This window comes from Centruroides vittatus, unplaced genomic scaffold (genome assembly GCF_030686945.1).
Source record: "Centruroides vittatus isolate TY-2023 unplaced genomic scaffold, ASM3068694v2 contig_18, whole genome shotgun sequence".
NCBI classification, from domain to species: Eukaryota; Metazoa; Arthropoda; class Arachnida; order Scorpiones; family Buthidae; genus Centruroides; species Centruroides vittatus.
The window spans coordinates 936,580-951,030 of NW_027121101.1; the positions used below are offsets into that span (position 1 = coordinate 936,580).

General features: G+C 31.0%; 1 protein-coding gene across 4 annotated transcripts in view; it reads left to right on the forward strand.

Moving 5' to 3' along the window:
- Positions 1–14,451, forward strand: part of LOC136969515 (YLP motif-containing protein 1-like) — a 145,561-nt gene that overhangs the window by 1,830 nt on the left and 129,280 nt on the right. For all 4 annotated transcript variants that reach the window (XM_067263693.1, XM_067263690.1, XM_067263692.1 and 1 more), the window contains exon 2: positions 6,644–9,181. In XM_067263693.1, coding sequence (XP_067119794.1) covers positions 6,644–9,181 — 2,538 coding nt within the window. The remainder of the gene's footprint in view (positions 1–6,643; positions 9,182–14,451) is intronic.

Genomic DNA, 14,451 nt, shown 5'->3' on the forward strand with positions numbered 1-14,451 from the left:
TATTCGGAAAAATCGCAATTTTCGACTGGCGTCCTCTTAATGATATATAATTAGTTCTGTAATTCTGACATAGAATTCAAAAGCATACTGAAAATTACAGGAAGTTCTTAACATCATCAATAGGTTCTGGAAACTGTGACTTTAATTGAAATGACACATGACAGAACAATTTTACCATATGCTAATTGATGTAAACAATGTATAATTCGGTTAATAATATTCTAATTGCATCATGTTTGCAACATCCAGCATTTATTTCTCATCTCATAGAATCAGTTTTGCTATTTATAAAGAAAAGTTGACAACAATAATTGTAAATGTACTTGTATGTTTTCTCAATAACATTAAGTGTGGACTTGCTATATATCTTTTTCCAAACTGTATATTATATAATAGATGTAATGTCAGAATATAAATTAAAAAAAAAAATTGAAACAACATTTTAATTAAAAAAAATAACAAAAATTATTTTGTTAGTACTTTCCTTCTTTAATAATGAACTTTATCAGAGAAAAACAGAAAATTGTATTGTGTTAAACTTTATCAGGCCAAAAAATAGAACAAAAAAACATATTATATAAGAAATCAAGCCCAAATTTTTATTACTAATCAAATAAGATGCTATATTTATTATCTGGTTACATTTTGTCTAATTAAATGAACAAATGCTATGTAATTTGGACAGAAGGTAGATGATTAAATCACTATCTCATATGAAATTAAATAATCTAAATTAGATTAATTATAGAATATTCTGTAAGAAAAGATTGATCTGGAACACAACTCAAACCAGTAATTCCTTCTTATTATACAGTTGCATTGCCAGTTATACTATCCAGACCTTAGCTTGATTTTCACTTTCAGACTAATTAATTCAAAAGATATTACTACACTGATTACTTGAAACAGATTTTGAATTAGAATAATATTTTAAATATTTTTACAAAATAACTTAAACTATATACATCACTCCAAACCAGGATATATGTACTGTACCATATAACATATACAAACCAACTTAGAAATAACTGAGAACAGGAAAAATATGTAGAACTAGCAGATAGGCCCTGCGTTGCTCGGGCAAAAGTAATGATAGCGAAGATTAAGATTATTATGTTATAGTCAACCTTACCTGTTTTCACAGAATGCAAGAATTGGGTCCCCCTGTTTCCAGACAAATTATAGAATTTTTAGATGGGTCTAAAAATATTTTCGATTTCCCGCAAAAACGAAAAAAACTGCATCTGCGTCTTGCACGTTGCTTTCTCTTAACACTTCCATTGTTGATGGAAGTGTTAAGCCTTAATCTTGTCCCTCTCCCCCGTGGGGAGGAATTTCGAAAAATCTCTTCTTAGTGTGCGTTTTCATGACGTACCCTAGCTGTGTACCAAATTTCAATTTTCAACTCCTAACCGTTTGGGCTCTGCGCTGATTATTATTATTATTATCAACTTGTCTTGATTATATATATAGATAGAATATACAGAAATATTAGATCAATTTCTAACCTTTTCTGATTCAAATGAATTAAAATTTAAAGATAAACTACTTGAAAATATGTTTAGAAAGAGCATAATATGCTAGTAATATTTTAAAAAATTAAACTTTAAATAATTCTGTCTCAACACCTATCAACCTTTAAAATGCAGCCTTTTAATTCTAATTTCCAAACGTTTTCGGTCTTTTTAAAAGGCCTTCTTCAGGAATACAAATCAAACTGATTCATGAAGAAGGCCTTTTAAAAAGACCGAAAACGTTTGGAAATTAGAATTAAAAGGCTGCATTTTAAAGGTTGATAGGTGTCGAGACAGAATTATTAAGTAGTGCAGTTAAAGAAGAATTTAAACTTTAAAATTATACAATGCTTTTTTATAATTTCTTTATTAAGCAGCCTATACTTTTCATTCGATTAAGTTTGCTGTACATTTCAAAGTCAACTATAACTTTCCTGAGAATTTGTAGAATGCTATAGCTAACAAAATAAATTGATATTTGGCCAGCTGTTTCTTCTCAGCTTTCATTCAGAAAGAGTTTAATTAATAGATAGCTGATACTGGTAAGTCTAGCTGGTGTTAAAGTGTTAGCTGAAAGTAATTGCCCTACTAATACTGTGGCCATATTATGTACCTTTTAAACAAGTGTTCATGAGTATAGGAGTGACAAGTAAAAGTACTACTATATAAGCAAGTTTTAAAAACTGATTCTTCAGTGTAATTATCCTACTTATTACTGATTTTAATGGCTCAATCAATATCATAAATGTATGAAAAATAAATCACTATACTTTTAGAAACCTGGATTAACATTTTAATTAGAATAAACATTTTCAGAAATTCATTATCCACCTTTAGGTTCACCTTGAATAGAAACTTCTTAAATTAAAAATTTAATATTAAACACACCCAATGCAATCAAGCATTGCCATCAGAAACGTTTTAATATTAACAACATATTTTACCTTACTAATAATACATATAAATGCATAAAATAATATACAATACAATGAAATAAATAGTATAGTTTATGATGTTAAAACACTGATTAAAATTAAACTATTAAACTATTAAAAGTAAAAGTAAAACATTTAAATATTTTAGGATGCTTTATTGTTATTTTACTTTTTAAAAGAAAAAGTTGGCTCAGAATGTGACTTGAATTTGAAATATCTGCTTACAAAGCATACACACAATCCTCTACCTGATATGATCTACATTTCCTGTACCTCTGTTTAATTGTTTAATACTAATGTTGTTTGGAAGTGCTGATTTAGACTATATAATCTTGTATATTTTTTTTTGGAATTTCTAAAATATTAAATTATATTTTAAAATTAATTTTAATTATTAATCTTAAAGGAAGATTGTGGTCTAACCCTTTAAGTCAATTTAAAAACATTGATTTAACATATAAACCAAAAGTAATTATTTTTACAAATATCAGATTTCTGATATTTAAAGTCTTATTGGAAATCTTTGTTCAATTTTATGTAGCCTGATGAAGTTTATGAAAATTAGTGAATGTGTACACCAGTTGTTACACATGGAATGCAAAAATTTAAGTGTTAAAGTATACAGAAAAATATGGAAAAGCAGATTTAATTATCCAAGCAAGTACTTTTGCTTGCATCAATGCAAACTTCTTCAGGAACATTGAGAATGGAACTAGTATAGAAGAATAATTAAATCTACTTTTTTTACATACTGAAACAGGCCACTAAATGTAGCCAAAAATATTTGTTTCATTAAGTTTTATTAAACTGTTTTTGCTAGAAATAGCATTGAAGGTATGACTTATATGTTCCAGTTCACCATATCAAGAGTTATACTGTATTTCTGTATGTTTTAACACCCAGTTTAAATTTTTGCATTCCATATCTGATGAAGTCTGTTATTAAAGAATGAAAATAGTAGCAAATTAATCAATTTGTATTATTTTTTAAATTGAAATGTTTTGTTGAATATAGTCTTATTATAAGATCACAACATATATACCTAATTTATCCTGTTAAAATGTAATTTAATGAAGAGAACCAATATTTTCAGCTAATATATTTCTGTATCTAGATTTTAACTGGAAATAGAAAATATTTTTTAAAATGTTGCAAATTGAATAATAAATCTAAATATTCAAATTTTACATTAGTGCAATTTAAATGATAGAAGTTTGCTTTATCCATATAATTAGATATATGAGTATTTTGGTTTACTTGACATTTCTTCACGTATAGTTGATATAAATATTTTATTTTTCTTGTTTTAAGTTTTGCAAGTGTAAATCAAAATACAGTGGAACCTCACTTATTGAGCATAATTCGTTCCAGAATCTTACTCGTAATACAAAACACTTGTTAAGCGAAACAATATTTCCCATAGAAATTAATGTAAAATATGATAATGCATTCCACACTGAAAAATACTCAAATATTTTATGTGTAACGTTTATTCAAAGAAAATTACACAATATACAATGTTAAGAAGCGTGAACCATCTTCAGCTTTTCTTCTAGTGCGGAATGAACCAACCTGAAATGCGAATTGGATTTGCAGAAAACAAAAAAATCGAAAAAATATGTCTCAAACAATCAAACAATATAAACTAATGTCATCATCTAAATTACAAACAAAATATAGTAATAACTAAAGTTTTTCAAAGTGGGCGATAACACCCCTTTGTGGGTGGTGAGTAAATCTAGGGGGGCGCTGGAGGCAGGGTACTGAACAGCGACCAAAGGCAAAAGTTGGAGTCACTGACAGCCATTCCCTTTTCTCTGTTAAATGGATAAGAGGAAACATTGCGTTTAATGGTTTCCAGATGTTGAGAACAATGTATGGTAAGGGCACAAATTGTGAGATTCATAGAAAAGTTTTCCTAAGAATATTTCCAATTCTTTCTCACACAAGAGAAAATGAGTTAGGGGGCGTTGGGTATAACTTTATGAAACAAAGGGGCGGTGGATCGAAAAAGTTTGAGAATCACTGGTCTATAGGAAGCCTACACACCACCCAACCTTCGTCCCTGCCCATTCCCACAATCCCTTTATCTTCAAGATAGCTGGCTTAAGTGTCCTAATTCTTAGGGCCTTCACCCATTCATCAGACCCACATGACAGGGGATACAAAGCTCTTAACTATTGCCTGACATGCAACTCTGCATGGCTACTCTCCATACACCATTAAATGCATTAAGGCCTTATAGGTCATCTTTTGCTGAACATTCTCACACAGGACACAGTTTACAAGACTGTCATGTATGACAGAAGACTAGCCACCCTATAGAAAGAAATATTCAGGAACAATAATTTTTGTTTAGCTTACAAAGAGAGACTTGAGAAAATTGAGAGACTTCTACATTTTCACTCTCCTCCACAATGCTAAAGACTGTTCCGACACGAACCTCCAACCAGCATCTACACCAGTGATTCTCAAACTTTCTCGATCCACCGCCCCCTTTGTTCCATAAAGTTATACCCAACGCCCCCTAACTCATTTTCTCTTGTGTGAGAAAGGATTGGAAATATTCTTAGGAAAACCTTTTTATGAATCTCACACTTTGTGCCCTTACCATACATTGTTCTCAACATCTGGAAACCATTAAATGCAATGTTTCCTCTTATCAGTTTAACAGAGGAAAGGGAATGGCTGTCAGTGACCCCAACTTTTGCCTTTGGTCACCGTTCAGTACCCTGCCTCCAGCGCCCCCTAGATTTACTCACCGCCCACAAGGGAGCGTTATCGCCCACTTTGAGAAACGTTGGTCTACACTATTCCCATTACTGATCACAGATCCAGCCACAACTTAGAATACATAGGTGCTACAATGCACCCTTTAAACTCCTGCCTCAAAGAACATCAGAATTCCATCTTGAAAAGATCGGCCAGCACTGTGCTAGCTATCATTGCCTCTTCCCCGACATCAGTGTCAGTGTGGATTTCAACCGTGCACACCTCAAACGTAGTTCATCCCAGCAACCCTTTCCCAAACATGTAGAGCAAGTTGAAATTTATAAGGCCACCTGTAAAAATACTGTTAGTAACTTTTGTGATGTTGACTCCTTCCCCACAGCATGGAAGTCTTTCTTTGAACTGTAAACTTACTCTTCTCTCCCCCTCCCTCTCTCTTTCTTAGGCCACCCTCTTTTTTTCACACATGTATGGTGATAAAAGAGATCCCCATTGTTTGAACAGATGTCGGATTAGTTAGCCTGATGGTACCCATTCAACATGGGCATAAACATTAGCACTTCCCAATTTTATTTTTGCTGGTTATTTGGTTCTTTGTAGCTTTGTAATAGTTAATGTTATTTACTTAATTATAAGTGGTTTAAAATTTTATAATTTTTATAAATTTATTAAGATAAATAATTATTATTGCTGGTTATAATATAATATAATGCAAACACTTTTAAAACCAGCAAATCATTTGTATAGAGTTTGAATGTAACTGTTACAAAGAATCTTTAATGTTAGTTAATTTAAATTGATTCTATATTCTAATTTTTTATTTGTTATGTTATTCTTTGAAAGCCTGAAAAAGGCTATTAAGAACATGTGATCAAAAATGTTTATGATGAATAAATTATATACTGGTTTTAAAGGTGCGTTATCTATATATTAATTGAAAGAGGGTTTCAGTTTGTCCAACTTAGTTTCAGTAAATGACTGGGGCTAAAAGTATGATTCAGTTATCAAATTAAAGCTCTTTGAATGGCTCTGATGCCATTGAAGAGAGATTTGAGAAAGGTGCAGTGGTTTAGGCATGGCGAAGTGGCAAATGTACAGTACAATGTTAAGTTTATGGGGCAAATATGTCAGGGGTTTCATCCCCATTAACTTTAGCTTGAGCAATTTTTTTCTTTTACAGTCTCATTATTGTAAACACTGAGGTCAATAAATGTACATCTTAGCTACTAAGACCATTGTTTTTTATCATTCTCTTCCAACTCAACCTCACCAATTTCCACCCCTTCAAAAACCTGAGCAATGCCTGGCATATGCAGCTAGTATTATTATTATTTCAACCTTTGAGTTTAAGTTATGATTTAAATAATTTATTTTTAGTGTATTTAAGATTAAATATGCAGGCAATTGAATTAGGCCTGAAACATTTTTGATTTAAATATTCAGATATTACTTATTTATTTACAGCTTGCTCCCAAGGATGCAGATGAATTACAAAAACTAAATCAGTTAAAAGTTCAAGCTCAACAATGGCAAGCTCAGCAAACTTGTGCTCAGCAGTGGACTTATCCAAATACTCAAACAACAGCACCATGGCAACAAGGAAATTGGCAGTCACAGAATATGTGGCAACAGCCACCACCACCACCTCCAAGTTGGTTTCAAGGACCCCCTCAAATGCCACCACCTCCACCTGTAGAATCTTGGCAGACTTCTTGGGACCCAAATAATCCACCACCACCTGATCCACCTTTGCCAAAAGATGATCAAAAGCCTCCTCTTCCAGAAGAAAACAAAACTTCAACTACTCAAATACCAGCTCTTCAGGTTTACCAGGAAGAGCCTCCACCTCCACCAACACAACCACCTCCACCACCACCTGATGAGGAAAAGGAACAACATTCTACCTCACAAGCTAGCAATTCACAAACTGATAATTCACAAAAGTCTACAGTAACAAATCCTTCAAATGAAAATACCAATACATTGCCACTATCTTCAAGAGAAACAAATCAGCAACAAAGACAACAGCAAACTTGGCAATCGAAGCAGAATTTAACTCAAACTGAAAATCAAGAATCAACAAATGAATCAATGGCTGGAGAGTCAAAAATTCAAGAAGAAAATCGTGAAAATTGGCAACAAAATATGCCCCCAAAACACTCAGAAACTTCTGATTCCTCTCATCAAAGGTGGAAACAGTCTACTTCTCAGGAAGAAAAAGATGAAAATATTCAAGGATGGACAGGAAATATAACAAATGTAAACACTCAAAGTCAAGTAAATTTGGATTTTCAAAGACAAGAATGGCATCAAACACAAGGAGTTAGACATCACTTCCCACCCCCTCAAGATCAATCAGAATTACATAAAGGTTGGCAAGATAATTTTAATCAAAATCAAGGTTTTAGATCATCAATTCCTATGAAAGATCACATTCCTCCTGATAAACAAGGCTCACAATGGCAACCAAATCAAACTGCTAGACCTCAGACCTCATATCAATCAGAACATACACAACAAAGTTGGCAACATAATGAAAGACAAAGGAAATCGTTACTTCCATTACATCAAGAAACAAAATCTTTTCAAAAGAATTGGCAAGAAAATACAAGAATAGATGAGGATCAGAATCAGCAAAATATCTGGCATCAAAACCGAGATTTTAGATCTACACAAAATAAAGGACAAAATCAGGATGAATCAAATATGTGGAATCAGAATCAAAGATCTAGATTTGATGGACAACATTCTTCTAAACAAGAATGGCAACAAGACTCAGGAGGAAGAGCTATAGATTACCAAAAACCCTGGCAATTTAGACCTCCGCAACAAAATGAACAGGGTGGACAAAGTGGTCAGCGATCATTCCGTCAACAGGAAAATTTCGGAGGAAAAAGATCATTTCAACAATCAGAACAATATGGATTAAATCAAAGACCATCTCATCAGGAAGAAAAGTCAGATTCTGGTAGTAGAATGTTACAACCTGACTATCTCAATCAGTCTCGTCCTCAGCATTCCGAAAATATGGGATCAGGAAAAAGCCTACTTCAACCAGATTATCTTAGAACAGGTATAAGGCCAAGGAATAATCAAAGATCAGATGATTTAGAAAAACAATTATCTGGACAGTCTGAATATTTTGGATCAGGGCAAAGATTTCAATCTGAAAGTGTTCAATCAGGAGGAAGGCAGCCATTTCAACAACCAGATCATTCAGGGTTAGGTCATCAATCAGAACATTTTGGGTCTGGAGAAGAAGGTCATCAAATTGAAAATTTTGGACCTGGGAAAAGATTACTTGAGCAAGATTTTTCTGGTTCTGGACAAAGATCTTATCAACAAACAGAAAATATGTCAATTGGAAAAAGACCTTTATTATCTTTAGACTATGGTTCAGGTAAAAGACCACGTCTTATTGATCATCTTGGAACAGACCAGCATTCTATGCATCAAACAGAGCATTTTGAATCGGGACCAGGCTCTTTTCAACAGTTAGATAACATTCCATCAGGCCAAAGGTCTCCAAAACAAGATCAGTTTGGATCAAATCAAAAAAGCCATTTTCAATCAGGGAAATTTGGACAGAGACGTCAACAAGATCACTTAAATATGGGACAAAGGAAATCTCAACAATCAGATCATTTTGGTTCTAAAAATAACTGGCAGCAAAATCATGATAAAAGAAGTCAGTTACCACAAGACAAATTACAAGATCCATTATATCGCTGGTCTGATAATTCTCAAACTACATCAAGTTCTCAAGATAGATTTCATGATAACAGTTTTCAGTTTCAGGGATCTGGATCCATAAATAAAGATAATGTAGATTGGCAAAATAATAATCAGGATTCTAGGGGAAATCAGTTTGAACAGGAAAATGAAAGATGGAAGACACAGGGATCTAGGTTTTCTCGACATCAAGATTGGCATTCACCATCTAAGCAATTTAGTGAGCAGCATGGTCGTCAAAATAAATCTTTTAATTATTCAGATGAAGTAGTAAGTATAATTTTCTATCACTTAACGTTTTAAAAATAGCTAGTTAAAAGATTTATTATTAACAAATTTATATTATTTGAATAAGTTATTCAGAAAATTAGCAAAATTTTTATTTAAGTTGTTAAGATCTGAATACAAAATAAATGTTGTGAATATGTTTGAAGTTGAATTTCATAAAATTAATTGATTTAATTTATTAATATGCAAAAAACAGAAGACACTCACTAACGTTATGAACAAAATTTTGTTGCACTTTTACATTTTTAATATGGTATATATCTGAAAAATTTATTGCATTGTTTTGATGAAAATTTTTTGTGTATTTAAAATTATCTTATATCTCAATTCAATGAAATTTTGTATGCTGAAGTTCCAATTAATTAATAGAAAATGATTTTCTAAATAATCAGAAATTAGTTGTAAGTAGAGATCAGATTTTGTAGCCACAAAAAGTTGAAAAATTAGCAGTAAAAATTTCTAAAGTAGCAAATTCAAAAATAAATCTATTTTTACATATATTTACATATCACATATTAAAAAAAAAAAAAAAAAAATAAAAGAATAACGTACATCAAACAAAACATTTACCATCCAGTAAATAATTTTAATGTAAAATTTGACAAACATTTTAGATCAAATTTTAATGTAAAATTTGATCTAAAATGTTTGTCAAATTTTACATTAAAATTATTTATTGGATAGTAAAGGGTTTGTTTGATGTACTGTACTTAATCATTGATCCAGTTACAGAGAAGGTAATTTTATTTAAAAGAGAATGAACAGTTATGTGAAACTCTATAATTCCTTTACTGTTTTAATTTACTGTTTGTTGCATTTTTAATATAGTCTTAATATAATAGTATTATATAATACTGTATATAATATTAATATCTAATATATTTTTTATTATAATTTATATTAAAGTTACTATTACAGTGAACCACTATATACAACTTTGATCTGTTTTTAGTAAATCAATTATGTTTTTCACTCACAATATTGTTATATAATAAAACGATTTCTTAACTCTTTAAACATGAAATCGGCCTTATCCATTCAAAATGATCCAACATTTTATCAAATAAATTAAAAAATTTTTTAAGTAATAATTTTCCTTGTTCTGGGTATTTGTGACAATCAGACATTTGTGAACTGGTTTGATAAGTCCAATTTTTTTGATGAGTGACATTCCTTGAACTAAAATTTTAATGGTATTAATAAGAAAATTATAATGTGAATTTATAAAAGTTACATTGCTATTACAAGCATTCTGGTATAAAAGTTCTTGGACATTTTAATTATATTAAATAATAGTGATATTAATATGTTATTGATTTTTCAGAGTAATACAATGGTCCAAAATATCCATTTATTTGAAATTATCAAATAGTCAACTGTGGCATTAATCCTTTTCTTTGCAAGAGTACATTTGGAATACAAAAATTTACAAGTTTTCTATAAAAAAGAATTCAACAAAATGTGTCTAAAGGCTCAAAAGTAGCAATAAAGTTGCAAAAATAACAAAAGTAGCAAAAATATTAGGATTTATTCAGAAAAACTTTAGTGTCATGTCCGGTAAAAATATGTTATTAGGAAAGTGCTATCTCTGAGCAGAAAAACAGCAACTGCTGTTAAATTCAATCTATAGTTATAAGAAATGCTTAAGATTTATATTAACAAGGAAAGGCAACACAATCACTACTTAACATTTAAATACTTTACATTTAAAATAAAAGTTTGTGAAATTAAACCTATATGTAATAGTCAAAAATCCTCTATTCTAAGCATTTTTGAGGAAGAAAGGAACCAGTTTTAAGTTATTGGATTTATTTGCTCTGGCACAAATATGTTCTTAAGAGTGAGTAGCATAGTGGTTGTTTCATCTATATAGAACATCCACGAGACTATATGTCATGGCTGTTCTGGTTTTGAATCTCAATTTTTTTTTTATTTTTGAGGGAAAGGTGGGCTGCATTTTTCCATCACCAAATTATTTTATTTTTCTATTTTTTTTACTAATTTACTTAACGAATTAGTAAATACATATTTCCATGTCTTGTTATAAAAAAGTCAATTCTCCATTTTCAAAGAAACTTGAATTTATCCAAAAACATGACACCAACTAACAACAAATGACATGGAAGTTGTTTAAATGAAGTATTTATGATTAATTGAAGGTCAAAACAGAAAACTGTAAGAAGTAGGTCTATATCTGATTTCCATTTACAAGTTGGTGTAAGTTTTAACACAGCTGCAACATCTCCAACTCCCAGTTAAATAAAATGTTTTCATTTCCTTTTAATTTGTGGTTGGTAGTTATTTATGCTATTGGGAATATATATATATATATATATATATATATATATATCTTTTAAAAATCCAACAATGAAATTTACTAAATAATAACATTTTCGATTAGTTTAACTGATCTTCTTCAGTTACGATAAAATAGAACGTGAAAATAGAATGCAAATACAAAAATCTAAAAAAAAAAAAAAAATGATAACAAGAAATCTAAAATAAATAAATAAATAAATAACCAAAATGTGATTGATGTTGAGATTAATAAATAAATAACTACAGAAATAAAATTAACAATAAAAATTAAAAATATACAAATAAATGTCCCTTAATAAAATTAAGTTATATAAAAGGACTGCCTTGCGGTAGACAAGCTGTTTGCGTCTCTATGGTTGATGCAACTGGATTTTTTGTGCGCTTTAAAAATCTCCAATTTTTCCAGATATCTCATAGTGTATATATTAGATGTGGGTCTGATGATGGTTGCCTGCTTCCATTGTACTTATATGTCCTTATGTTACGAGTAAGCTGCCAGCGTCATATTATTGAGATTTTTATCAATTGTGTATTTATGTTCTTTGAGATATTGTACGAGGGCTATTTTTTAAATAAGGTCCGTTTGTGAATGAAAGTGAGAATAATGCGCAATCACGGCAGTATGCATGCGCTTCTGCTCCGAGCAAGCTTGGCGCGCGTTTTGACGCCATTTGCAACCATATCATCTGTCTGTATGCTGAGCTGTAGAAGTTTAAAATGTTTAAGAAAATTGAGTCTCCCACCGACTGTGAGATACGATCTGTTATTCGATTCTTGAATGCAAGAAACTTGGCAGCAGCGGAAATTCACCGTCAGATTTGTGAAGTTTACGGTGATAATGCTATGAGTGACAGTAAAGTTCGAAAATGGGTAAGAATGTTCAAGGATGGGCGAGTTAATGTGCATGATGAGCCACGCCCTGGCCGACCTTCTCTGATTTCTGAAGATTTGATTCATGATGTGGATAACAAAATTCGAGAGAACCGACGATTCACGATTTCAACGTTATCAATTGAATTTCCACAGATTTCAAGATCAGTTTTGTATACCATTGTTTCGGAGAAACTGAATTATCGAAAATTGTTTTCTCGGTGCGTTCTAAGACTGCTTTCTGACGATCACAAAACAAAAAGATTGGGCAGTGCTTTATTGTTTTGACTCGATACGATCATTTACACAGTCCAGACCTTGCACCCAGTGATTTTCACTTGTTTCGATACTTAAAGGAGTTCCTTGATGGTCAACATTTCAACGACGAAGAAGAAGTGAAAACTGCAGTCGTGGATTGGGCTTCTCGACAGGCGGCAGATTTCTTTGAAGTCGGAATTCAAAAAATTGTTGAGCGGTATGACAAATGTTTAAACAAAATGGAAATTATGTAGAAAAGTAGATAAAAGTATGTAGAATATAGAAAAAAAATATATTTTAACGATATTTACAGTATTTTTCTTCTTATTAAAAAACGGACCTTATTTAAAAAATAGCCCTCGTAAATTATGCATAGTGGCACCCACATAGACCAGTTTTGATTTGAAACATTGGTCAATTAACAGGATGGAGTAAATCCCCACTGTCGAATTACACTTATATGGTTTCTTATTGTTCCTTAAAATTCTGAACATTCTTGGGTTGTGTTGATATACAACCTTGACATTATTAGCTCTGGCCGCTTTCTTGTGTATCCTTCTTAAAGATGGGATATAATTTAAAACCACTTTTTTTTTTCTGGTCTACTGACGTATGCTGACGTTTTGATGTTTGAAAGGTTGTGATCAACTTCTATATCATTTCTATTGGATAACCCTGTTGTTCTGTGATCTTTAAGATGTAATTCAGCTCCATTACGGTGTCCTGTATGCTGGTACAATGTGTATATGCCCTTCTTATCAAGGATCTAAAGGCTGTGAATTTGATGTGCATAAGATCAACAGAGTTATGTGGAATTAAAATAGGTTGAAAACATGATTTCCTGTATACCTTGGTCCAAATTTCACCATATTTGCAAGAGATGGAAATGTCCAAAAAGTTTACTATTGTTTCACTCTCCTGGTCTAATTGTAGGAGAAATCCATAGGAGTTATCATTGATCACTTTTAAAAAATGCTGCAGGTTTGATTTTCTCTGCCACAAGATTTTCACATTCTATTTTATTGTAACTGAAGATCAGTTAAACTGATCAAAAACATTATTATTTAGTAAATTTCATTACTGGATTTTTAAAGATGTGTTTTTTGTTGTAATCTATATATTCAGTTGATACAAAATATATGAAAAGAAAAACTTCTATGAACTTATTATAAATACTGTAGTGTATTAAATTTACTACATGAAACAAATGAACAGCAGACAAAAAACTTCAGTTTAATCATTGTAGAAATGTAGCAAAATATGCATCATAAAAAATCAAACATGTTTTTATCTTGTCATATAATGGAGTGATCAAATGAAAAGCTTATTTGCAAGGAGTAGAGTTTGTGCCACTCATGAGTTTCAGATATTCCTTGAGCCAAGTAAATAAATTTTCAGGATTTAAGTTTTTTCATGATGTATAGTAAGGTCACTAACAAACATTTAGCATGCAGTGTTGCAAGTTTATTCCTTGCAAGTAAACTGTTCATTTGATCGTCTGATATCATAAATTTTCAAAGGAAATAAATCAATTTTTTTATGTCTAAGTAAAAAGTTTTAATAGAAAAGACATTTTTGCCTAGTTACATAGCCACTGCCAGTTTTAGGAATGTACATTTAAATAATTGAATAATATAGAATTGAATGTATTATTATTTATTATCATTTATAAACTTAGCCAGTTTTACAAATTCATCTCATTCTTTCTGTTCATTTGTTTCATTTATCTCATAGAGTTGAGACAATGCATATTGTTTAACTTTATAGTGTAGTCTCATAATAAAGTGGAATTTTTATTTTAGTAG